Here is a 27,488-nt window from a genome sequence, read left to right on the forward strand (position 1 = left end):
CTTGGGCTGTCAGATATCAAATCCACAATTTTATGGTCAGACATGAGCTGACAGATATCAGATCCACAATTTTATGGTCAGACATGAGCTGACAGATATCAGATCCACAATGTTATGAACAACTTTCGCTGTCAGATATCAGATCCACGATGTTATGAACAACTTGGGCTGTCAGATATCAGATCCACAATGTTATGAACAACTTGGGCTGTCAGATATCAGATCCACAATGTTATGGAGTGACATGGGTTGTCAGATATCAAATCCACAATGTTACGATCAGAAATGGGCTGTCAGATATCTAACCCACAATGTTATGACCAGCCATGAACACCAACGGACAAGCGCTCACCGGAGGGGATTATCCCCAGGGTTACGCAACAAAAACAACACCCAGTGGAGAAGAATGTAGAGGCACGCAAAGAACAGATAGCGACGTGTTTTTATTCAACAGGATTAAACTTTTAGAACGGTTGGAAGCAATGACGGGGAAAACACGACATTTGAAATGTCTGCCTCACGCCAATACATACAGTATAAAGATAATATCTTGGGATATTTGTTTATGGGATAAAAGTTTAAGCATGATACAAGAGATTTTGTAATGTATTCCATTTGGAAGTATCGATTTCTTGTTTATATTTTAGGCCATGTGAAAACACGCGGACATTATGTTAGATAAACAAAAGGTCTTGTACCAGTAGCTCCACAGTAAAGAGCCAGATAGTTTACATCGTCGTGGTATGTGTTACACGTCGCGATAACGTCACGTCACAAATGGTGAATGCCGTGACACAAACGGCGAAACTTCCACGTCTCGCGGTGCTATTTGATTTCTATTGGAAACACGAACTGTCGGTACACGACAAGTCTTGATAAAAGAAATGGTGTAACAATATAAAATTACTCGGTCCATTTGGATTGCGTCTAGCTTCGACAATATATATATATATATATATATATATATATATATATATATATATATATATATATATATATATATATATATATATATATATATATATATATATATATATATATATATATATATATGTATATATATATATATATGTATATATATATATATATATGTATATATGTATATATATATATATATATATATATATATATATATATATATATATATATATATATATATATATATATATATATATATATATATATAATTGTGTGTATTTGTAAATAGATATAAGTGTTGGTATGTTGAATGCATTGGTCTGTAATTAATTCACTAAATATAGCGCACTAGAAATGACAGCAATGCTCCATTGGGATTGTATTTACAAGAATTTACATCCGATATGTACAAAAGGGATAAGATCGGGTGTGAAATGACACGATTATTTATTCTAGACAAGATGTGCCGTGAGATCCCGGATTGTCTCGACACCATTGTGTATCCCACCGACCGGCTCGTGAACAACAAAGGATGCGCCATTTTGAATCTTTACTTCCGGTTGCGCGATCACAGGTTTTGTTTTGACACGTGAGCGAACAGGGTGTTGAGTGATTCCACTCAGGTGGTCCATAACTGTTGGGGTGCCTGTCACAGGTACCTGCAGGGCGGGGAGGTGTGGGGGTGGGGGATGCTGGAGGTGAGATGTTTGGAAAGATCGATAATCACCGTGGATAATCTCTGCGGATAATCTATTGCTCTCGTTGGTCTAGTTGTGTATGTGTGCGAGCGTGAGTATATGTACAAGTTTGAGCATGTGTGCGTGTTCGTGTGTGTTTAGTTCTGACAGACGTATGTGTGTATGTATATGTGAGTGTGGGTGTGTGAGTATGTGTATATGTCGTACTTGTTGGTGTATCAAGTTTTCCTCTAAATGTGTGTGTGTGTGTGTGTGTGTTTGAAAGCGCATGAGCGTGAGTAATTATGCCATGTTGGTGTTAACTCGTGTGGGTCCTCATTCAGTTTGCAGATGAATGGCAACAAGGTTATTCTTTAAGTAAATCTAATTTATATTTGTATTTTATGTCGAGCACTGAGTACCTTTCAACATGGCCGTTGTTCACACGGAGCTGATTTCAATGTGACTATGTTCAGCTACAGAACCCAAATCACCGTAAATAAACGAAAAAGACCGGAAGAGAAAGTAGCTAAAACAAATATTTATCTTGAAACTATCCTAACAGGGTGGCCAGTCAGTCCACAAAACGCCTGCTTACAAACATGCTACATGCAACCAGCTCACATACAAACAGCCTACATACAAACAGCCTACACACTAACAGCCCGTATACAAACATCCGGGGAACAAACCTACTTATCGACTGCTCCACTCAATTATGCTGATTAGGTGAAATCAATATTGGCTCAGTGTGATGGCTCCAGCCAGTGGTGCCACTTTACAAAACCAGGTCGTATTTAGTCAGTCAGTTATTGGTCTGAGAGTCAGTCAGTCATTGGTCTGAGAGTCAGTCAGTCAGTCATTGGTCTGAGAGTCAGTCAGTCATTTGTCTGAGAGTCAGTCAGTTATTGGTCTGGGAGTCAGTCATTGGACTGAGAGTCAGTTATTGGTCTTGGAGTCAGTTATTGGTCTGAGAGTCAGTCAGTCATTGGACTGAGAGTCAGTCAGTTAGTGGTTCCATTGCAGTTCCCGGGTTAGGTCAGTTTCCTCTATAGATCTCAGTCATAGGTCTCTGTTATCTCTCTGTTATAGGTCTCTGTTATGTCTCAATTATAGGTCCCTGTACTGTATCTCGTAGAGCTCAGTTTCAGGTCTCTGTTATTATAGGTCTCTATTGTTATACAACTCGCAGAGCATATGTTTAAAACTGTAATTGCAACAATCAAAAAAAATCTAAGTTTATCTCCGCACCCCCCCCCTCTAAAAATGGTTAAAGATTATCACTCAAGTCGTGTGTAGACTACGCCTGAATTTCGTTTCGTTCAAAAACTATCTACTGTATTGGCAGCTATTTATCTCAAACACTTACTAAGGGTAAAACCGTGCAACCGATTGTGTACTGGTTATAATCGTGTGGTATTTCTACTCACACATCCGACAACACGCCGGAAGAAATAGTTGCGTCACGGAGCGGCGGCCGGTGCCAGAAGGTTGAGGGAATCCCCGGATCATATCTGGAGGCGTCCGTGCACGCGCATGCAAAAACCTGGGCAGTTATCGGCATCAAACATTTAGCGACCGGCGTGAGTGAGTGGCATTTGACGTGCCCGACCCGCCGGTCCAATGATCGGGGCCGGTCGAGGCGTCGATACCATCTGACATTTCCAGCTCAGGGCGGGGTGGGCAGCGAGGGCCGATAAGCCAGATTGGCACGTCCTAGACACAATTGATCTAACAACAGTAGCGGATTTGTTTTTGGTTAGCTCAGTTTGGATTTACCACGTTTTTATCCAATAAAGTGTAGGCCTTTCTACTTTTAATACCATGATTGTATTGGGATTATATAAATATATATATATATATATATATATATATATATATATATATATATATATATATATATATATATATATATATATATATATATATATATATATATACATATATATATATATATATATATATATATATATATATATATATATATATATATATAATGGTATTTATCAAGAGATTGCTTTAAAAAAAAAAAAAAAACTAAATAGTTTTATCCACACAAAAGGCAACTTTCCCTAGTGTTTGGTAAGAAGATTCGGATAAAAAATGGTATGACACATAATTTAGTGTAAAAATAAAGGTAAAAAGCCTAAGGACTTCCTAAAGGGAGACAACTTTAGAAGGTAGCTTACCAGACTAAAGGGGGACAACTTTAGATGGTGGCTTACCAGACTAAAGGGAGACAACTTTAGATGGTGGCTTACCAGACTAAAGGGGGACAACTTTACATGGTAGCTTACCAGACTAAAGGGAGACAACTTAAAGGATGGCTTACCCGTAGCTTGTAGAATTTAGGCTTGAGTGTGGAGCCAACGTCGTCCAATATATCTGTAAACAGGGGAGATGATTCAGGTTAAACGAGTTGGCTTATTACATGATTATAGAGGGGGTAAAACATAAGGTGAAAAATGCACTAGGTACTAAACTCACAGGTAAAGTAACATGCACAGACAAATTGCAGGTCAAATCAACCGGTACAGCAACGATTATAAACGGTTAATTTAGACGCTGGTATAAACAGGTTGATAAAGACACGATTATAAACGTTTTATACCGACGCAGTTATAAGCAAGGCAATATAGACGCTATTATAAATGAGTTCTGGCAATTAGTCTAGCAGACGATCCTCATTACCCCCACTCCTTCTTCCACACCCATATCGTTATGACGTCACGTAGTTAATCGAATCTCCATTTTTACGGACTAATTATAATCCTTGATTAACTCGCAACGTTCGACCTAAGTGACCTCTATATTAAAAAAAGCTGCATATGAGGCTAGGTTAGGAAAGCAGTCTAGAAGAGCTGTATGGAGTAGTAGATGCAGGTGTCTTAAGGCTGGGCTGACAGGCAGGGTTACAGGTACGCTTACAGGTAGCTTACAGGTAGCTTACAGGTCGCTTACATACCGGGCTTGTATGAGCAGTGCTCATTAAGGTCGCGCATGTTCATTAGACGCTGTGTATCACCCGATTTGATGTCAGCTTTAGAAACTTTACATAGAAGATGGTGTTCTTGACTTGTTCTCTCAACAGTAATAGGTAAAGGGACAAGCGCATGACGGCTGTGCTGTGTGGAAGGGGTGATAGTGTGGCACATCTAACGGTCAGGGTTTCTTTCTGACATTTTTTCCCGGGTAAGGGGGGGGGGTCTAGAAACTTTCGAGGGGGGCACCCTGAATTTTCGTTTCAACAACACTGTTTAACTTTAAGTTAAAGTATATATTTTCTATTAAAAATGTTTTCCCATGTAGCCCGAATGGAGAGGGGGCAGAGTGGTGGAAAGATGCCTGAAAGCAAATGTGCTTAAGGTTAGGGTAAGGGGGTAACCCACTGTGAGAAGGGGATGGGGTGAAGTTCGAGTCTACCCTGATCGTGTAAAATTGACCTTCCTTATCTTGTTTTCTCCAGTGTCCCCCACCGGTTTGTGTTTTAGATTTAAAAGTCACGTGATGAGGATGAACCAATCAACGGGCTAAGGTCAGCGGATGTTGATACTCACTCAAGGATTCGTCGCTGTCGGCAATGTCACCGTCGTCATCAAACGTCGCCCACATCCGGGGGGAGATGGGAGGGGAGGGGAGCACGTCCTCCCTCATCCGGTAGTCCTCCGCGTACTCCGATCCGTTGTCCGCGCCCTCCATGTAACGGATGACGTCATCGTCGTAATCGATCGACGTCACGCTGGTCTGCCTTGAAATGTCCCAAGGTCTGAGGGAGAGAGAGATATATAACCTGAGGTTATTGATTGGGTGGGCGGGTATTCATAACATTACATCAACATTACATCAACATTACATCAACATTACATCAACATTACATCAACATTACATCAACATTACATGAACTCAATATCAAAATGGCATCAAGAAAATATCAACATGGAATTGCAATCTTCAATATGCCATTAACATCACATCAAAGGGACTTCAATAAAACAACATCACGACATCATAAAATATTTCAAAGGTTAAAATAAATTAGAACTTGAAAAATGCGGTAACCGAAACGGTTTTAACTTTCTTTTATTTACGGACATCACCAGCTCAGGAGGTGTCTCCCATTAGCCAGGCAGGCCTCAACACGGCAAACTCCGACTAACTGGCTTGAATAGCGGTTTGATTACCGTGTATCGGTCGTTACTGTTCTTCTGTTCTCCCAAGACTTACCTTCCACCCCACTGAACGCTGGGTTAACTCGTACCCCACCGTCTAGTACCCGACTTCCTTCTTCCCTGGTACATAGTACAACCTGGCTCGTAAGGGCGTCAGTAACATGACGTAAAGGTTCGAACCGGCACAGTCGCCTCACATGCCAACTGTCGTGTCAGTTAATGGACACATCCCAAAACTCGTGTCAGTTATAAGACACATCCCAACACTCGTGTCAGTTATACGACACATCCCAACACTCGTGTCAGTTATACGACACATCCCAACACTCGTGTCAGTTATAGGACACAACCCAACACTCGTGTCAGTTATACGACACATCCCAACACTCGTGTCAGTTATACGACACATCCCAAAACTCGTGTCAGTTATAGGACACAACCCAACACTCGTGTGAGTTATAGGACACAACCCAACACTCGTGTCAGTTATACGACACATCCCAACACTCGTGTCAGTTATAGGACACAACCCAACACTCGTGTCAGTTATAGGACACATCTCAACCATCGTGTCAGTTATAGGACACATCTGTGTTGGTTGAATATTCAGTTATATGTAAACCAAAAGTAGCGGCATTGGCTGATTTATTTCGTGCTGCTTAATTGTCAGTATATACTTAGGAATTTTTATCTTTAGATATTTCATCATGGGACTTTCTTTTATTTAAGTTTTTTATCCTGAATTATTTGTATGGAATTTTATCCTCATAAAATGTATACGGTCAAAGGGAGATAATCATACATTACGCAGAAAATCTTTATTTCCTTGTTTATTGCCCCTGCAATAAAAAAAAACATGTCTTTCTAAATACTAAATCCTATCCTATCCTTTTAATTTGTAGTCTTTTATGTTCTACTTCTATCAACTAAACTTCCGAACTATTTTACTCTTTTTAGCGTAATTTTTTTAACAATTTAAATTAACAATGCACCAATAGCAGACAGTCGTTTGTTGACTACCATTATTAAAACAGTTTAAAATTTATTTCTCTCATTATTTCCTCATTAAACACTCGCGACTTATCAAATTAACAATGTTAAATATTGCCCTATGATCCAATCGCAACATACTGAGTTACATTGTTTTTATTATGAAGCAACTATTTAAAAAAAAATTAAAACAAGTAAATATTAATTTAATATGTTATTATGAATTTATGAAAGGTTTATTATACTTATAAAAACATTTGCAATCCTAAGGTAGCTAATTGCTTGACAGAAGAAAAAAGTAACAAAGGCGGTTTTAAAAACAAAATGAAATAAAGTGCGATTGATCTCCCTTTTTTTTTTTTTTTTTTTTTTTTTTTTTTTTTTTTTTTTTTTTTTTTACTATAACAGGTTGGGCATTTCAATTTTCTATGATTTGTTCATCTCTCTGAAGTAGGCCTACATTAATTAGATTGTCTTAATCAATCATCTGGAAAAGCTTGTGTTTGATCAGAAAGAGATTACTAAGAAAATTAAGATGTCTTTTTTTACCTCATGAAATTAATCACCATTTGAAATGAATAATAATAAATAAATAATAATGCTGATGAAATGTGTATAAAATTATATATACCTATCTCTCTCTCTCTCTCTCTCTGTTAAATTATATTATGTTATATATATATATATATATATATATATATATATATATATATATATATATATATATATATATATATATATATATATATATATATATATATATATATATGAGTACTTATCTAGCGCGGGGGATTTTGACGGCTTTGTCTTAACGAGAGTAAAGTCCAGGAGTTTGTCCATCTATAAACGCCGTTTTCAGATCGATATTCCACTAATCCCTTGCAAGAACTCCGTAATTTAAGCCTTGGCTTAGTGCCAGTCATGGTCACTCCAAGACATTTTAGTCGGTCTTGTGTCTGTATTCCAGGCATGGTGCCTGTCATTCTCATACACTACTACAGCAGTTCAGTTTTTTAAGTTTTAATTAAAGTGGTTTAGCTGTTGTTTAGAGATTTGGGAAACTTTAAAACCGTCTCCTCAACAAACACATGCACAAGGATAATAATACCAATACGCACATTAAAAAAACATAAGATATTAAATCAAACATATATACATAATTACACCGTATTTACACTTGCGACATGTATAATATACATGTCTAGAAACAAAAACACTCGCTTCAAGTAACTATTCATGTTTTGTATCAAAATGTTTTTAAATAACATTAACTTGTTGCGAGTATGGTATACACGTCGTTAGTGTAAACGCAGTGTTATGTAGCAAAAAACAAAACAAAAATTACAACATACGAATGGCAGAAATTTCATTACAATTACTAGACAAACTATTGGGGAAATAAAGTCTTCAAAACACTTTCAGCGTTACCAAACCCCGTTACTTTATTTGGTTATCGTGGTCTTTAGACGTGATGTGTTACCACTGTCGAGCTGTCCAAAAATTGTGTCACAGTTTCTCTTTTTTGTCTGGTCTTTACCACACTGTTGTGTGCTGACGAAGACCTTGGGTCGAAACGTCCACAGTAACTGTAGTTTCTAACACTACCCGTTTTATTACTATTTACATAAAACTTACTGCATCTACTATTTTTATTTGTGTATGAATAAGTTAAAACTTCATTGTTAGATATGACGTGGTCGGACGTTAGAGCGTAAAACTCCTAAGCAGATAGGCGTGAGTTCGGATCCAGTCTCAAGTCTGTAAGTACATATTATTATGTACTCCACTATAACGGGTAGCTGACTAATGTAAAGACGTTTGGGCAGAGTGCTGATCACACTATTTCTGCATAGGCCGATGTCACAAAAACAGGTGAACTCTACTTGACCTACACTGTTGACCGCCAGGGTAGCCTCATTAAGGTCACCAGGTTGAAATGTGTCTTTTATATTTAAGTGTCACCGTGAAGACTAAGACTTTACTTTTATAATTGGCTGTCACACGTGAGTCAAACGCGCGGGAATCTAAAAAAATAGTATCTCGATCAGAAATGATAAGCTATCCAATAGAAATTAATGTGGGCAATAATTACTCCCCCCCCCCCCGCTCCTGTGTTTGCCTCATCCTCCCCCACTTTTATCCCCGCCTCCCCGATGTTTACGATCCTAATGTGCCAGATTTTCACCAGATTTTAACGACACAGTTTGGCCCGGGGCGAGTCCACGACAACAATAGTACAGGCTTAACCTAGGCCGTTTATAGTGTCAGTCTGAGCCGTCCATGTTCTCACACCCAACACACAATTAGTGCGTGCGGCCAGGCAGGATATGTCCCAACTAATTGCACCCACCCTCACCCACATCTCCACTACCTTCCCCCCCCAGTACCACCTAACTTCATCTTAGCCTCCACACCCCCACCCCCACCACCTCCACACCCCCACCACTTTCACTCACCCACCACCTACACACCCCCACCACTTTCACTCACCCACCACCTCCACACCCCCACCACCCCCACACCCCCACCACCTCCACACCCCCACCACCTCCACACCCCCACCACTTTCACTCACCCACCACCTCCACACCCCCACCACTTTCACTCACCCACCACCTCCACACCCCCACCACCCCCACCACCTCCACACCCCCAGCACCTCCACCACCTCCACACCCCCACCACCCCCACCACCTCCACACCCCCACCACCGTCCATGTTCTCACACCCAACACACAATTAGTGCGTGCGGCCAGGCAGGATATGTCCCAACTAATTGCACCCACCCTCACCCACATCTCCACTACCTTCCCCCCCCCCAGTACCACCTAACTTCATCTTAGCCTCCACACCCCCACCCCCACCACCTCCACACCCCCACCACTTTCACTCACCCACCACCTACACACCCCCACCACTTTCACTCACCCACCACCTCCACACCCCCACCACCCCCACACCCCCACCACCTCCACACCCCCACCACCTCCACACCCCCACCACTTTCACTCACCCACCACCTCCACACCCCCACCACTTTCACTCACCCACCACCTCCACACCCCCACCACCCCCACCACCTCCACACCCCCAGCACCTCCACCACCTCCACACCCCCACCACCCCCACCACCTCCACACCCCCACCACCTCCACACACCCACCACCTTCACACCCTCCAAACCCCCACCACCTCCACCACCTCCACACTCCACACACCCACCACCTCCACCTACACACCCCCACCACCTCCACACTCCACACACCCACCACCTCCACCACCTCCACACTCCACACACCCATCACCTCCACCTACACACCCCCACCACCTCCACACTCCACACACCCACCACCTCCACCACCTCCACACCCCACCACCTCACACTCCACCACCTCCACACACCCACCACCTCCACCACCTCCACACTCCACACACCCACGACCTCCACCTACACACCCCCACCACCTCCAAACCCCACCACCTCACACTCCACCACCTCCACCACCTCCACCACCTCCACACTCCACACACCCACCACCTCCACCACCTCCACACTCCACACACCCACCACCTCCACCTACACACCCCCACCACCTCCACACTCCACACACCCACCACCTCCACCACCTCCACACCCCACCACCTCACACTCCACCACCTCCACACACCCCACCACCTCCACCACCTCCACACTCCACACACCCACCACCTCCACCTACACACCCCCACCACCTCCAAACCCCACCACCTCACACCCCACCACCTCCACCACCTCCACACTCCACACACCCACCACCTCCACCTACACACCCCCACCACCTCCAAACCCCACCACCTCACACTCCACCACCTCCACACTCCACACACCCACCACCTCCACCTACACACCCCCACCACCTCCAAACCCCACCACCTCACACTCCACCACCTCCACACTCCACACACCCACCACCTCCACCTACACACCCCCACCACCTCCAAACCCCACCACCTCACACTCCACCACCTCCACACACCCACCACCTTCACACGCTCCACACCCCCACCACCTCCAAACCCCTCCATCCAATTAGCCGTCGATTTGAACTGCCAACACCCAAACATACAGAAATATTAAGATCTGTGACCAATGTAATTAAGTAACTGTTTCACCAAGACCTTGCTAGAGCCCACCATTATCGCGAACACACCCTAAACATCTTGGGACTTTGTACGTTCTGTGCTTGTGTGAGCGATGAGGGGGGGGGGGACTGTGTACATGAGAGTGGGTTGTGGGGTGGTTAGAGCAATCAAATGTCATCTTCAGACGTCTTATCCTTCTAGAATGTTCTTGGAATTGAGCCGGAAATTGGTCACAGCCAGCTAAAAGTACATGATGTTTGTATGGGTCTACAGTCTGTTTCTAAATATTGTTTCACTCTCTTAATTCAATTAGAAGAGTTTTAGTTTTTCTCAATTTCTAAGTTTTTATTGGGAGTTTTTTCAAACTAATTAAATTGTATAATTTATTTTTGCCAATTTAATTTGTATAAAAATGTTATCCCTTGCCTTCAACACAATCTGATTACATCGTTTAATTAAAGTTAGGTAGCTGGACAATGGTATCAAAGTAAGTTAGAGGCTTCAGACATCAAGGAATAGATTAGAACATTAAGGATTAGGCCAGAAAATTGAGGATTAGACAAGAACATCAAGGATTAGATTAGAACATCAAGGATTAGATTAGAACATCAAGGATTAGACTAGGATACAAGTACCGGACCATTGGTGAGACATACTCTACAGACTGGTCTCAAACGTTAAGTTATAGACCAACAACAAAGTCAGGATTTCTTACAAGTTCACGAAAGACCGGTAATAAAGGCCGTGTTTCATACGTCTCAGGTCTAAAGGCCGGTAATAAAGGCCGTGTTTCATACGTCTCAGGTCTAAAGGCCGGCAATAAAGGCCGTGTTTCATGCAAGTCTAAGGCCTAAAGGCCGCCTACGAACTCCGTGTCTCTTATAAATCTACAAAAGGCCGACAACTCCGTGTATCTCACAAGTCTACAAAAGGCCGACAACTCCGTGTATCTCACAAGTCTACAAAAGGCCGACAACTCCGTGTATATCACAAGTCTACAAAAGACCGACAACTCCCTGTATCTCACAAGTCCACTACTCTTCTCCGGCAGGCAGCCGACTGTAAAATTAACGGTTAAGAGAAAAATGACTTGACTCGGGTTTCCATGGCAACGGTGTCTACTAAATATGCCGAGAATAATCTGTGATGTTTTACACTCATCCCATCTTATCCTATTGTTAGATGCCATTTTAAAAGGAAAATGAGAAACATCGACGATATGTCTGTGTGAGGCAGACATGTGACAGGAATGTGACAGAAAGGTGGCAATATTGCCAAGAGGATGTGACAGGAATTAAGCTGTGAGAGGAATGTGAAAGAAATGTGACAAGGATGTGACAGGATGTGAAAGTGGTATAACGGGTGTAAGTTCACGCCTTACAACAGCCTTGACCTTTGTTGATGACGTACTTTTACGTGAGTGACGTGTTGGCTGGGACTTGGAACCACAGGACAAAGGTGAGACAGTACCACAAAGGTGAGACAGTACCACAAAGGTGAGACAGTACCACAAGACAAAGGTGAGACAGTACCACAAGACATAGGTGAGACAGTAAAACAAGACAAAGGTGAGACAGTACCACAAGACAAAGGTGAGACAGTACCACAAGACAAGGTGAGACAGTACCACAAGACAACGGTGAGACAGCACCACAAGACAAAGGTGAGACAGTACCACAAGACAAAGGTGAGACAGTACCACAAGACAAAAGTGAGACAGTACCACAAGACAAAGGTGAGACAGTACAACAAGACAAAGGTGAGACAGTACCACAAGACAAGACAAAGCTGAGACAGTACCACAAGACAAAGGTGAGACAGTACCACAAGACAAAGGTGAGACAGTACCACAAGACAAAGGTGAGACAGTACCACAAAGGTGAGACAGTACCACAAGACAAAGGTGAGACAGTACCACAAGACAAAGGTGAGACAGTACCACAAGACAAAGGTGAGACATTACCACAAGACAAAGGTGAGACAGTACCACAAGACAAAGGTGAGACAGTACCACAAGACAAAGGTGAGACAGTAGCACAAGACAAAGGTGAGACAGTACCACAAGACAAAGGTGAGACAGTACCACAAGACAAAAGTGAGACAGTACCACAAGACAAAGGTGAGACAGTACCACAAGACAAAGGTGAGACAGTACCACAAGACAAAGGTGAGACAGTACCACAAAGGTGAGACTGTACCACAAGACAAAGGTGAGACAGTACCACAAGACAAAGGTGAGACAGTACCACAAGACAAAGGTGAGACAGTACCACAAGACAAGACAAAGCTGAGACAGTACCACAAGACAAAGGTGAGACAGTACCACAAGACAAAGGTGAGACAGTACCACAAAGGTGAGACAGTACCACAAGACAAAGGTGAGACTGTACCACAAGACAAAGGTGAGACAGTACCATAAGACAAAGGTGAGACATTACCACAAGACAAAGGTGAGACAGTACCACAAGACCAAGGTGAGACAGTACCACAAGACAAAGGTGAGACAGTACCACAAGACAAAGGTGAGACAGTGCCACAAGACAAAGGTGAGACAGTACCACAAGACAAAAGTGAGACAGTACCACAAGACAAGGTGAGACAGTACCACAAGACAAAGGTGAGACAGTACCACAAGACAAAGGTGAGACAGTACCACAAAGGTGAGACTGTACCACAAGACAAAGGTGAGACAGTACCACAAGACAAAGGTGAGACAGTACCACAAGACAAAGGTGAGACAGTACCACAAGACAAAGGTGAGACAGTACCACAAGACAAAGGTGAGACAGTACCACAAGACAAAGGTGAGACAGTACCACAAGACAAAGGTGAGACAGTACCACAAGACAAAGGTGAGACAGTACCACAAGACAAAGGTGAGACAGTACCACAAGACAAAGGTGAGACAGTACCACAAGACAAAGGTGAGACAGTACCACAAGACAAAGGTGAGACAGTACCACAAGACAAAGGTGAGACAGTACCACAAGACAAAGGTGAGACAGTACCACAAGACAAAGGTGAGACAGTGCCTCAAGACAAAGGTGAGACAGTGCCACAAGACAAAGGTGAGACAGTACCACAAGACAAAGGTGAGACAGTACCACAAGACAAAGGTGAGACAGTACCACAAGAAAAGATGAGACAGTAACACAAGACAAAGATGAAACAGCACCACAAGAGAAATGTGAGACAGCACCACAAAGGTGAGACATAGCCACCTGCCATACTTGACTGCAGACAGGTGGTGCTTGCGTTCCTGGAATTCGTGGAATTTTCAGCTTGAGAGAATATCTTGTATTGATTGTTTAAGATTGATGGTGGGTGCTGCTAGGGAGGGGGAGGGGAGAGGTTGAAATGAGGTAGTGAGAGCAATGTGAAACGGAGGGAGGGGTGGGGGATGGTGGGGGATGGTTGGGGATGGTTGGGGAGGTAGGTAAAGGGATGGATGGTTATGTGAGTAGAGATAGAGGAAGGCGGAGTGATTCCAATAGACTAGCACGAGCTCACCATTGTTCTAGCAAGGTGTGTGGTCAGGGAGGGAGGGGGTGAGAGAGGAGGGGGGGAGAGGAGGGGAGGGGGGGGAGAGGAGGGGAGGGGGTGCTGAGATCAAAGACAAGGGGACTTAACGAGGTAATCAAAACAAGGTGTGTCTTCACAGGTAGCAGGTAAACAAAATTTAGTCAGGTCCATGAAAGGGTGTTTTACGCCCTAGTTAGGGGTAATCGGTGATGTAATTAATGCATCCACGTTAGATAAAAGAGGAATACAACATTGTGTTGGTAATTAGGTTTTTAGTGTAATTTCTGTTGTTTTCTTAGGGAGAACTAAAAAATCTGTTAGATGTATGTAGTCAGTCTTGGTTGATGGCTTAGTTAAAGGTTAAGTCATGTTTAAGATAACACGCAGTGGCGTAGCGAGGTCGGGTGTCACCCGGTGCGGCACTTAATGGTGTCACCCCCCCCCCCCCAGAGGCGTTGCGACCCTTCCCGGGGACAAACTTTTTCAACTTTTCGATTTGCACCCGCCCCCTCAAACTTTCGATTTGCACCAACCCCCCCTCAAGTTTTTGATTTGCACCCCTCACCCCCTCAAACTTTCTATTTGCACCCCCCCCCCTCAAGTTTTTCTATCTATATTTTGCTATTTTTTTTGCCTTGGTGTCACCCCCCTAAATGGTGTCACCCGGTGCGGTCCGCACCCCTCGCCCCCCCCCCCCCCTCGCTACGCCCCTGATAACACGTTAGGTCAAAGGTTAAGTCATCTGATTGTTCGCGGGTTAGATGACTACAATTTATTTATCAAGTTGCATTTGTTGGGGCACTAGTTCAAACTAAATCAAATTCAAATTGTTTCATTGAACTACACGATAATCAGATGAAAGATAAAAATATAATTTGAATAATTAATGATACTAGCTAATTATGTCAAGAGTGACCCGCAACAACGAAAGCAGTCTGATTAACTTTCTTTCAGTCACGTGTTGTCCATAATTGATGCCATACTGAGATGGAAGGGGCGGGGTGGAGTTTTGAGTGTAGATGTGTAGAGTTTGGAGTGTAGATGTGTAGAGTTTGGAGTGTAGATGTGTAGAGTTTGGAGTGTAGATGTGTAGAGTTTGGAGTGTAGATGTGTAGAGTTTGGAGTGGAGATGTGGAGAGTTTGGAGTGTAAATGTGTAGAGTTTGGAGTGTAGATGTGTAGATCAGCGTGTGGTGGGGAGGGCTAAGAAAGTGTGATGTGGGGGGGGGTAAGATAGAGCGATATCAGCGCTACAGGAGCCATATGATATTGTTATTTGTGTTATATCACATTGTTACAAAGAATTCAAGGAATTTCTAAGTAGAAAAGAAATGGTTTGCAAATAAAATGTGCAATTGTTGTTGAAGGGAGTGGGTGAGAGAGAAGATGACGTGTGACGTCATTTTAAAGGATTCCTTGACGTTTGGTAAATATTTTAGGGTATAAAAATGGTGACGTATACTTATTGAGACCCCCCCCCCCTTCCCACTAGTAAAAGGTAGCCCTTGTGTGCCTCGTACTCCGGTGGGCCCCAAGGAGAAGTGGCGTAACAGGCCCAATAGTTCTTTGATTTAAAAATAAAAGTTGCTTGTATTTATACATTTTATCAATCCCCTTCCTTCATGCTAAGGCGTAAAATTCAATTTGATGAGGAAATGGCACAATGAAATTTTAAATCTAAGGTTGCGGGCCCATTTTAAGCCAGTCCATCCATGTCTGGCACTAAGCTATACTACAGTATACCATGTTAGTTTCTTGAAGAGATATAACCATTCCAGAGCATATAAATGTGTCGGTTCTACATCCAAAGTTTGCTTATAACTCCATTGAAAATTCAACAGTCTAAACATACAACATTCAAATGTCTACGTCGACATCTAAATTGTTTTAAGACCATTTCAAATTTTAAAAACAAATATTGACAAAAAATAATGTAAATTCTCTTCTTTCTACGAAATAATTATCTTGGCGGCGATAAAAAAAATAATTAAAATAACAGCTTGGTTGTCGGGCGTGGGGTGGGGGGAGGGGGATCGGTGGGAAAGGAACGCGTGTGTCTGGCATTCTTCTGATAGAGAATTGTCTTTTTTAATTATCTAAACAAACACATTTTTATTGTTCTCTGTATAGGCAAAGCGTTCACATTTCTATTCCGTATTCAGTTTATGTTAGAGAAACTTTAATATTTTTAAGTGTCATGCGGCTAGCATTAAGTGCGCAGTTTCCTTTAACAGGCAATGTTTTCGTTTTTTGTCTAAACATTCTTAAAAAGTAATATATATATATATATATATATATATATATATATATATATATATATATATATATATATATATATATATATATATATGTAAGTATGTATCAGTATGTATATATGACCAACCTGTCTCCTGGGTTTTCCAAAATGGACTCCAGGTCAGACACTGACCCTGACTCATCCGGGTATCCTAAAGCTACCCGCCGCCGACCCCCTGGGGACAGTACTAGCTGGGGGTCGCTCTTCCGGTCACGTCTAGTGTTGTGGAGTTCTCGGAATTTGGTCAGTTCGTGCTGGTATCTAAAAATAGATGGGTGGTTTTTAAAAATACACGGGTGGTATCTACAGATAGATGGGTGGTATCTACAGATAGATTTAAGTTAGATAGAATAGAAGGGTGGTATATGAATGAAGATAAAATGGTTGTATCTTAGGATATGATGGTGGTATGTAAGGATATAATGGTGGTATCTAAAAATAGAATGGTTGGATCTACAGATAGACTGGTGTTGTATGACGACAATTTTGGTTATAAATGATACAATTGTTGTATCCACAATGTTAGTATACAACAATAGAATGGTAGAATTATCATATAAGGTAGTGGTATACATAGATGAAATTGTGGTACCTGCACGAATATTGGTGATATCTGCTATATCCACAGATAAAAAGAGATTATTCACATAAATAATGGTGCTGATTTTAATCTAATTTAAAATGTATATCTGAACAGAGTATTATTTCTAGAACTCAAATAAAGTGTGTGGGTTAGAGAAGAGGAATCCACATGTGGAGGTATTAACGGATAGTTATGTGGTATCTCTGGACAGTATGTTGGTATTTACAACAAGAAAGGCATTTAAATATTTAAGCACGCTTTCGTCAAAAATAATGCGTTACATTTATTGTATGCATCAAAAAGTTTAAAAACTATTTCATCCCTGCGACTTACGAGGGGAAACTTCAGTCTTATTTAATTACGTCTCTGGCATTTAAGTTCTTCAGGAAAATCCTGGTTACGTAAGCTTCTAATTAACCTCATTAAAATGCGTGTTAATTGTATGATTACTTAAGTAAACAAAATAAATGTATTATTTTACACCAGCAAACACGATAGACTTCATGTAGATTTTTTAAAAGAGATAATTATTTTAATGACTTTGTTTACTTTTTGCTCGTAATTTTTAAATTTAATAAAACGTAAATATTATCACGCAAACAGAAATAATTATATTTATATTGAAAAGGGGAGAAAACTAGAGCACAAGGAGAGACAACTTAATATTAGGTCTGGTTGTTATAGGGAGACAACTCAAGGTATGTTCTTGTGTCAATGTTAATGGGAGACAATTTCAGGCGAATGTTTGTTTGGTATGTGGTTATGCGGGTGAGGGGGAGGGGGGGGGGTATACAAGCTAAGTTATGATGTCTGATATTGCGCTTTGTGAGTGCGTGAGTGGGTATGTGTGGGGTAGTTGTGGTGTAGGTGTGAGGTTGGGGTAGGTGTGTGGTAGGTGTGGGGTATGTGTGAGATAGGTGTGGGGTATGTGTGGGGTAGGTTTGGGGTAGGTGTGTGGTAGGTGTGGGGTATGTGTGAGATAGGTGTGGGGTATGTGTGGGGTAGGTTTGGGGTATGTGTTGGGTAGGTGTGGAGTAAGTGTGGGGTGTGTGTGGGATACGTGTGGGGTATGTGTGGGTTAGGTTTGGGGTAGGTGTGGGGTATGTGTGGGGTATGTGTGGGGTATGTGTTAGGTAGGTGTGGAGTAAGTGTGGGGTATGTGTGGGATAAGTGTGGGGTATGTGTGGGATACGTGTGGGATACGTGTGGGGTAGGTGTGGGGTATGTGTTGGGTAGGTGTGTGGTAGGTGTGTGATAAGTGTTGGGTAGGTGTGGAGTAAGTGTGTGGTATGTGTGGGGTATGTGTGGGATATGTGTGGGGTAAGTGTGGGATATGTGTGGGGTATGTGTGGGGTATGTTCTAGTACCTGATGTTCTCTACCGCACCCATAGAGTTAGGGCGTGGACGGCGCCAGAAGTTGGCTCTTTTGACGCTGAAAGAGAAAGTTCCGGAAGCGTCGGAGCCGTTGACGGCGGTGTTGACGCTGTTGCTGCGGTTAAGTGGCGCCCGCCGCTGGTACATGTGTGACGTCGTCTCGCTGTACGGGGCGTACTGCGGGATCAAATCCGACTGGGAACAACTACGTGTGTGGTTCTGGATTGTGGAGCGGCGGAGCGTCTGTGGGGGGCTGGACGCCGGGCTGTTTGACGTCATCGACAGAGACCGGAAGTAGGTGTACATGGCCGGGCCGGACATAGCCCGCTGCAGGTTGGGGTGGAAGTCGGTGTCCTCGGGCATGTAGCACTGGACCCCGACGTCGCGTTGCCATGGATACCGCGACTCGAAGCTCTCGCCGACGATGTCGACGTCACGGAGCCGCGCGACTTTGTTGGTGTTGTCGCTGGCTGAGCGGACGAGGCCCGTCAGGGGGCCGGGGCGCCTGGCCCGAGGGGGCGACCCCAGGCTGGGCACCCGGGCCTCGCGGCGTAAGGCACGGAATGGCACTTTAGCTGTGGGCGTGGCGGTGCCGCCGTAGGAGTGCGACCTCTGGCTGCTGTAGGCGTTGGCGAGGGTCACGTGATTGTCGCCGTCGTCCACCTCCTCGATGGTGGAGGACATGAGGCTCAGGGGCAGGGAGGAGGAGGAGAAGTTCCTCCTCCTGCTCTCGGTACTCTCCATGACGTAGCCGCTCTGCCTCCCGCAGACGTCGGCCTCGGTGTGGATGTGGCTGTTCACTACGTCACACACAATCCCGGCTACAGCCGTCGGGGAATCCCCACAGCTCCTGACGTCACAGAAAGCTTGATTTTTATTGGATAAAATGGATTTCACAGAAAACTTCTCGGTGGATCTATAAATAGCATTAGGAGCATAGGTCACGTTTGTAGGTCTTTGGTCACTTTTTGTGTTCCCCATGTTGGTGTAGTCCAAGGGGAGGTAGTCACCATTGTGGGAAATATTCCCAGAAAGCACGGTGTGGTCAATGGTATCACATGATGAAAGGGTGGAGTCGTGGGGGGCGTCAGTCCCAGATGGGCGGTGATGGGCGTTTTTAATGATGTTGTTGTTGTTGTTGTTGTGAGAAGGCGGTGTGTTGGTGGGTGGTGTCCCTAGCCTCACGCTTTCTGTCGTCATGTCTAGGCATTTTCCAGGGGAGGCCAGGGGCGGAGACATTTGGTCTGAGGGGGTTGGGGGACCCGCGCACTCTTCATCCCATGATTCGAGATCCGAACCTTCATCTGAAAGAGAAAAATGAAAAACAAAAAATTAAAACATTACACTTTGACCTTTAAAATTTAACTTTCTCTTATCTCATTTAGACTATTAAGTATATCCAAACATACATCTGAAAATTTAGGAAATAATGAAATGATTCGAGAATCGAACATTCATATAAAAATGAAAGATATAAATAAATGACTTGATATTTATCAGAAATCAGAAAGTGATAGACAAAGTAAAATTATTCAAGGTCCAAACTTTTATCTAAAATTGAAACAAAAAAATGTTTAAAAAAATTTGTTCAACTTATCACACAACTTCCTCACAACTTGGTTAAGCCAAAAGATTAACAGAGGCCGAGAATTCTGTACAACCTAAACTTGCATTAGCAGTTTGCATGATTACCCCAAATTAAAGCAGGTACTGAATAGAGCTGAGTAGAACTTTGTGAATTAAATGCGTCTTAAAACATCAAAACAAACGTCATTTAAAGACCATAATTACTACAGGGACATACATTTTTTGCGACCAACTTATGCCGGGTATCTAATACAGCAGAGTAGGGCTATGAAATAGTGCAATTTCCATAAGTTTAAGCTACCACAGTGGAAGGTAATATTTTTTAAAGTCTTTCTAAACCGCATGTATTAAAAGCTTTATACTAAAGTACGGTTATCAATAATGTGAAGGGAAACAAACACGATAATCTTTGCAATGATGCGCACATCAATGTCAAAACAACTTCCGCTTTAAAGCTGACATTTATTTTCATTTCCCATCCAACTCTCCGATTGCATTTATTCCGAATAAATATTTATAGCCGAATACACCCGCACTTTAATTGGCAGACTGGCAGCTAATATCCGCCTCATAATTAATACACTCTAGTTAATTATATAAGTCGGAAAATGTAGAGACGTGTTGAGAGAAAACTCGGGCAGACCTAATTAACAATCGCAGCGTTTTTCTGTGTGTGTGTCTGTGGACCTGTGGTGTGTGTGTGTGTGTGTGTGTGGTGTATGTATGTGGTGTGTATGTGTGTGTTCGTGTGTGTTCATAAAAAAGCAACGGAATTCAAACGAGATCTAAGCCTAAAAAATTGGATTCTAGCAAACGAAATTTTAAAAAAAAAACATTTCATTTATTCCAACTTGAAAGAATGTTACACCGACTAAGTAACAAAGAAGCAGGAAAAGTAAAACACACCACACCTAACCAGAAATTTTTTTTCTCAACATAAACAAAGATGGCCTACAGTGTAACTCTTCTGCGATCGGCTGCAGGTTTTGGACAAACGCGCCTCGTCTTGTAAATAAACTATGGGGTATTCCCGTCACCTACACCGGATGCGCATATGGGCGGTGACGTCATTCATTCATTCATGGCTTCCGTGGTGTGGAAATCGGAAGTGATGTTTATGTACAATGTACACACACAAATGATTCAATACTTTGGGTTAACTTTGGAATTATCGTTATAAATAAATACAGCTGAAAAAGAATTAAAGTATAGTTTTAAGCTCATAAGGAGATTTAGATATAGTCTGTCTCAGCCAGCTTGAGTCTCTAGGGTGTCACATACAACAACACACACTGTTATACAGGTACTGTACATATAGGTGTTAAGGTGGGGGTGGGGGGGGGGTAAGTCTGTTAGTGGTGTAGGTGGGGGGGGGGGGGGGGTCCCAGGTGTTTGAGGGTGTTTTTTTAAAAAAGATGCTGAATTCTTTATGGGATGAATTAGGTGCTAAAGATGTAATAGAGCGATTTGAATCAGGTGCTAAAGATGTAATGGGATGACTTGAATCAGGTGCTAAAGATGTAATGGGATGACTTGAATCAGGTGCTAAAGATGTAATGGGATGACTTGAATCAGGTGCTAAAGATGTAATGGGATGACTTGAGTCAGGTGCTAAATGTGTAATGGGATGACTTGAATCAGGTGCTAAAGATGTAATGGGGTGACATGAATCAGGTGCTAAAGGTGTAATGGGGTGACTTGAATCAGGTGCTAAAGATGTAATGGGGTGACTTGAATCAGGTGCTAAAGATGTAATGGGATGACTTGAATCAGGTGCTAAAGATGTAATGGGATGACTTGAATCAGGTGCTAAAGATGTAATGGGATGACTTGAATCAGGTGCTAAGTAGACGCGGTGACGCCCTACAAGCGAGGTCTAAAATAACAGAAGATTCAAACCTTAGCCATCCGTGTGTGTGGTCGAGTGCACACTTCTGTTCAACGCCGGCTGTACATTGTGTATTAAATAAAACAGGAGGTTCTATACATCGCTGGGTTTGTTATCACTAGAGAGCTTCCAAGGATGTGTAGTCTATCTTTTGTTTTGGAAGGACATATGTGTTTGTATGTTTGTGTGTGAGTGTGTGCGCGTGCGTGCGTGAGGAGAGTCGTACTGAGTGTATATGCAATAGGAGGAGGTTGTGTCTAGATTCATAGAGAGATATGCCCATTAAATCTGCCCTGTAAACCTGCCTTGTAAATCTGTCCTCTAATTTTGCCTTGTAGGTCTATTCTGTACATCTGCCCTGTAAACCTGCCCTGTAAATCTGCCCTGTAAATCTGCCCTGTAGATGTGCCCCGTAGATCTGCCCTGTATATCTGCCCTGTAGATCTGACCTGTATATCTGACCTGTATATCTGCCCTGTAGATCTGCCCTGTAGATCTGCCCTGTAAGCCTGTGGTCATCTCAAACAAACACGTCACGTTTTATTTGGGTTAAACTCTCAAGTCATGACCCAACCACCACCACCCCCTCGCCCCACCCCCGGGTATCATGGCACCCAAGTCTATCAGCTGAGTGTTACATCCGCCATCACCCACGGTGTAAGCCGCGCTTTTAAAAGTTGAACCCAGCCTGCACACGTCAGCACTTAACGGTGGTGGATGGAATACAACATTTACACGCAACCATTTGTTGTATCAGGGGACGCTATCTGTGGGGTTAGGACATCAGGGGACGCTATCTGTGGGGTTAGGACATCAGGGGACGCTATCTGTGAGAACATCAGGGGACGCTATCTGTGGGGTTAGGACATCAGGGGACGCTATCTGTGAGAACATCAGGGGACGCTATCTGTGGGGTTAGGACATCAGGGGACGCTATCTGTGGGGTTAGGACATCAGGGGACGCTATCTGTGGGGGTTAGGACATCATGGGACGCTATCTGTGGAGGGGGGGGTAGGACATCAGGGGACGCTATCTGTGGGGGTTAGGACATCAGGGGACGCTATCTGTGGGGGTTAGGACATCAGGGGACGCTATCTGTGGGGGGGGGGGGTTAGGACATCAGGGGACGCTATCTGTGGGGGGGGTTAGGACATCAGGGGACGCTATATGTGGGGGTTAGGACATCAGGGGACGCTATCTGTGGGGGTTAGGACATCAGGGGACGCTATCTGCGAGAATATCAGGGGACGCTATCTGTGGGGGTTAGGACATCAGGGGACGCTATCTGTGGGGGTTAGGACATCAGGGGACGCTATCTGTAGGGGTTAGGACATCAGGGGACGCTATCTGTGGGGGTTAGGACATCAGGGCACGCTATCTGTGGGGGTTAGGACATCAGGGGACGCTATCTGTGAGAACATCAGGGGACGCTATCTATGGGGGTTAGAACATCAGGGTACGCTATCTGTGGGGGTTAGGACATCAGGGGACGCTATCTGTGGGGTTAGGACATCAGGGGACGCTATCTGTGGGGGGGGTTAGGACATCAGGGGACGCTATATGTGGGGGTTAGGACATCAGGGGACGTTATCTGTGGGGGTTAGGACATCAGGGGACGCTATCTGTGGGGGTTAGGACATCAGGAGACGTTATCTGTGGGGTTAGGACATCAGGGGACGCTATCTGTGGGGGTTAGGACATCAGGGGACGCTATCTGTGGGGGGGGGGGGTTAGGACATCAGGGGACGCTATCTGTGAGAACATCAGGGGACGCTATCTATGGGGGTTAGGACATCAGGGGACGTTATCTGTGGGGTTAGGACATCAGGGGACGCTATCTGTGGGGGTTAGGACATCAGGGGACGCTATCTGTGGGGGGGGGGGGGGGTTAGGACATCAGGGGACGCTATCTGTGGGGGGGGGGGTTAGGACATCAGGGGACGCTATATGTGGGGGTTAGGACATCAGGGGACGCTATCTGTGGGGGTTAGGACATCAGGGGACGCTATCTGCGAGAATATCAGGGGACGCAATCTGTGGGGGTTAGGACATCAGGGGACGCTATCTGTGGGGGTTAGGACATCAGGGGACGCTATCTGTAGGGGTTAGGACATCAGGGGACGCTGTCTGTGGGGGTTAGGACATCAGGGCACGCTATCTGTGGGGGTTAGGACATCAGGGGACGCTATCTGTGAGAACATCAGGGGACGCTATCTATGGGGGTTAGAACATCAGGGTACGCTATCTGTGGGGGTTAGGACATCAGGGGACGCTATCTGTGGGGTTAGGACATCAGGGGACGCTATCTGTGGGGGGGGGGGTTAGGACATCAGGGGACGCTATATGTGGGGGTTAGGACATCAGGGGACGTTATCTGTGGGGGTTAGGACATCAGGGGACGCTATCTGTGGGGGTTAGGACATCAGGAGACGTTATCTGTGGGGTTAGGACATCAGGGGACGCTATCTGTGGGGGTTAGGACATCAGGGGACGCTATCTGTGGGGGGGGGGGGGGTTAGGACATCAGGGGACGCTATCTGTGAGAACATCAGGGGACGCTATCTATGGGGGTTAGGACATCAGGGGACGTTATCTGTGGGGTTAGGACATCAGGGGACGCTATCTGTGGGGGTTAGGACATCAGGGGACGCTATCTGTGGGGGGGGGGGGGGGGGTTAGGACATCAGGGGACGCTATCTGTGGGGGGGGGGGGGGTTAGGACATCAGGGGACGCTATATGTGGGGGTTAGGACATCAGGGGACGCTATCTGTGGGGGTTAGGACATCAGGGGACGCTATCTGCGAGAATATCAGGGGACGCAATCTGTGGGGGTTAGGACATCAGGGGACGCTATCTGTGGGGGTTAGGACATCAGGGGACGCTATCTGTAGGGGTTAGGACATCAGGGGACGCTGTCTGTGGGGGTTAGGACATCAGGGCACGCTATCTGTGGGGGTTAGGACATCAGGGGACGCTATCTGTGGGGGTTAGGACATCAGGGGACGCTATCTGTGGGGGTTAGGACATAAGGGCACGCTATCTGTGGGGGTTAGGACATCAGGGGACGCTATCTGTGGGGGTTAGGACATCAGGGGACGTTATCTGTGGGGGTTAGGACATCAGGGGGCGCTATCTATGGGGGTTAGGACATCAGGGGACGCTATCTGTGAGAACATCAGGGGACGCTATCTATGGGGGTTAGGACATCAGGGGACGTTATCTGGGGGGTTAGGACATCAGGGGACGCTATCTGTGGGGGTTAGGACATCAGGGGACGCTATCTGTGGGGGGGGGGTCGGGACATCAGGGGACGCTATCTGTGGGGGGGGGGGGGGTTAGGACATCAGGGGACGCTATATGTGGGGGTTAGGACATCAGGGGACGCTATCTGTGGGGGTTAGGACATCAGGGGACGCTATCTGCGAGAATATCAGGGGACGCTATCTGTGGGGGTTAGGACATCAGGGGACGCTATCTGTGGGGGTTAGGACATCAGGGGACGCTATATGTAGGGGTTAGGACATCAGGGGACGCTATCTGTGGGGGTTAGGACATCAGGGCACGCTATCTGTGGGGGTTAGGACATCAGGGGACGCTATCTGTGAGAACATCAGGGGACGCTATCTATGGGGGTTAGAACATCAGGGTACGCTATCTGTGGGGGTTAGGACATCAGGGGACGCTATCTGTGGGGTTAGGACATCAGGGGACGCTATCTGTGGGGGGGGTTAGGACATCAGGGGACGCTATATGTGGGGGTTAGGACATCAGGGGACGTTATCTGTGGGGGTTAGGACATCAGGGGACGCTATCTGTGGGGGTTAGGACATCAGGAGACAATATCTGTGGGGGTTAGGACATCAGGGGACGCTATCTGTGAGAACATCAGGGGACGCTATCTATGGGGGTTAGGACATCAGGGGACGTTATCTGTGGGGTTAGGACATCAGGGGACGCTATCTGTGGGGTTAGGACATCAGGGGAAGCTATCTGTGGGGGGGGGGGGTTAGGACATCAGGGGACGCTATCTGTGGGGGGGGGGTTAGGACATCAGGGGACGCTATCTGTGGGGGTTAGGACATCAGGGGACGCTATCTGTGGGGGTTAGGACATCAGGGGACGCTATCTGTGGGGTTAGGACATCAGGGGACGCTATCTGTGGGGGTTAGGACATCAGGGGACGCTATCTGTGGGGGTTAGGACATCAGGGGACGCTATCTGTGAGAACATCAGGGGACGCTATCTGTGAGAACATCAGGGGACGCTATCTGTGGGGGTTAGGACATCAGGGGACGTTATCTGTGAGAACATCAGGGGGCGCTATCTGTGGGGGTTAGGACATCAGGGGACGCTATCTGTGGGGGTATTCGGCGCACGTTAGGTAAAGTAAATCCGATTGTGCACACTACCTTTCGTATGCCGAAGTAACAGAAACAGGCCAGCTCTACTTCATCTTCCCATTGACTGTTTGGTTGGAAATATTACGTTTCTGTTACGTGTTTTCCACAACAAACACTAAAAATGTGGTAGCATTTGATCACTAGTAGGGGAAATCACCATCAGCGGAACTGGAAAATACAACATTGTGTGAATATCTTGTGTCCCCTTTGTGTGTTGTCGACACTGACGGCTATAGTATCGATCGTCGTATTCAGGTGGTATCCTGGCTCTTGACAAATCTTTCTACTTGAACTTATGTCGTCATTTCTATGTGGTATCTTGTTTCTTGACACATCTTTTTGTTGACCTTATGTCGTGGTATCTAGGTGGTATCCTGGCTCTTGATAAATCTTATTTCTTGACCTTACACCAAAATAACAAAATCCAGAAAACAAAAGCCATTGGCTGACTGGGTTAGACCTTCAACCGGTTGGTGCGCCAATGTAACCGGTTGGTGCGCCACTTTAATCGGTTGGTGTGCCACTGTAACCGCTTGGTGCGCCACTGCTACCGGTTGGTGCGTCACTGTAACCGGTTGGTGCGCCACTGCAACCGGTTGGTGAGCGGGATTAGACCTTCAACCGGTTGGTGCGCCACTGTAACTGGTTGGTGCGCCACTATAACCGGTTAGTGCGCCAATGCGACCGTTTGGTGCGCCAATGCGACCGTTTGGTGCGCCACTGTAACCGGTTGGTGCGCCACTGTAACCGGTTGGTGCGCCACTGCAACCGGTTGGTGCGTCACTGCAACCGGTTGGTGCGCCACTGTAACCGGTTGGTGCGTCACTGCAACCGGTTGGTGCGCCACTGTAACCGGTTGGTGAGTCACTGAACCGGTTGGTGCGCCACTGCAACCGGTTGGTGCGCCACTATAACCGGTTGGTGCGCCTAAGCGACCGTTTGGTGCACCACTATAACCGG

At 45.0% G+C, this 27,488-nt stretch overlaps 1 protein-coding gene across 1 annotated transcript in view; it reads right to left on the reverse strand.

The window, feature by feature from the left end:
• Nucleotides 1–27,488, reverse strand: part of LOC131958456 (uncharacterized) — a 271,932-nt gene that overhangs the window by 123,761 nt on the left and 120,683 nt on the right. Inside the window, exons 2-5 of the mRNA XM_059323514.1 lie at nucleotides 18,644–19,955; nucleotides 16,781–16,954; nucleotides 5,153–5,361; nucleotides 3,928–3,980 (exon numbers count right to left, since the gene is read on the reverse strand). Of these exons, the coding sequence (XP_059179497.1) occupies nucleotides 3,928–3,980; nucleotides 5,153–5,361; nucleotides 16,781–16,954; nucleotides 18,644–19,955 (1,748 nt within the window). The remainder of the gene's footprint in view (nucleotides 1–3,927; nucleotides 3,981–5,152; nucleotides 5,362–16,780; nucleotides 16,955–18,643; nucleotides 19,956–27,488) is intronic.

The sequence above is a fragment of the Physella acuta genome, unplaced genomic scaffold (assembly GCF_028476545.2).
Source record: "Physella acuta isolate Inbredline_101_S28 unplaced genomic scaffold, ASM2847654v3 ptg001328l, whole genome shotgun sequence".
NCBI lineage: Eukaryota > Metazoa > Mollusca > Gastropoda > Physidae > Physella > Physella acuta.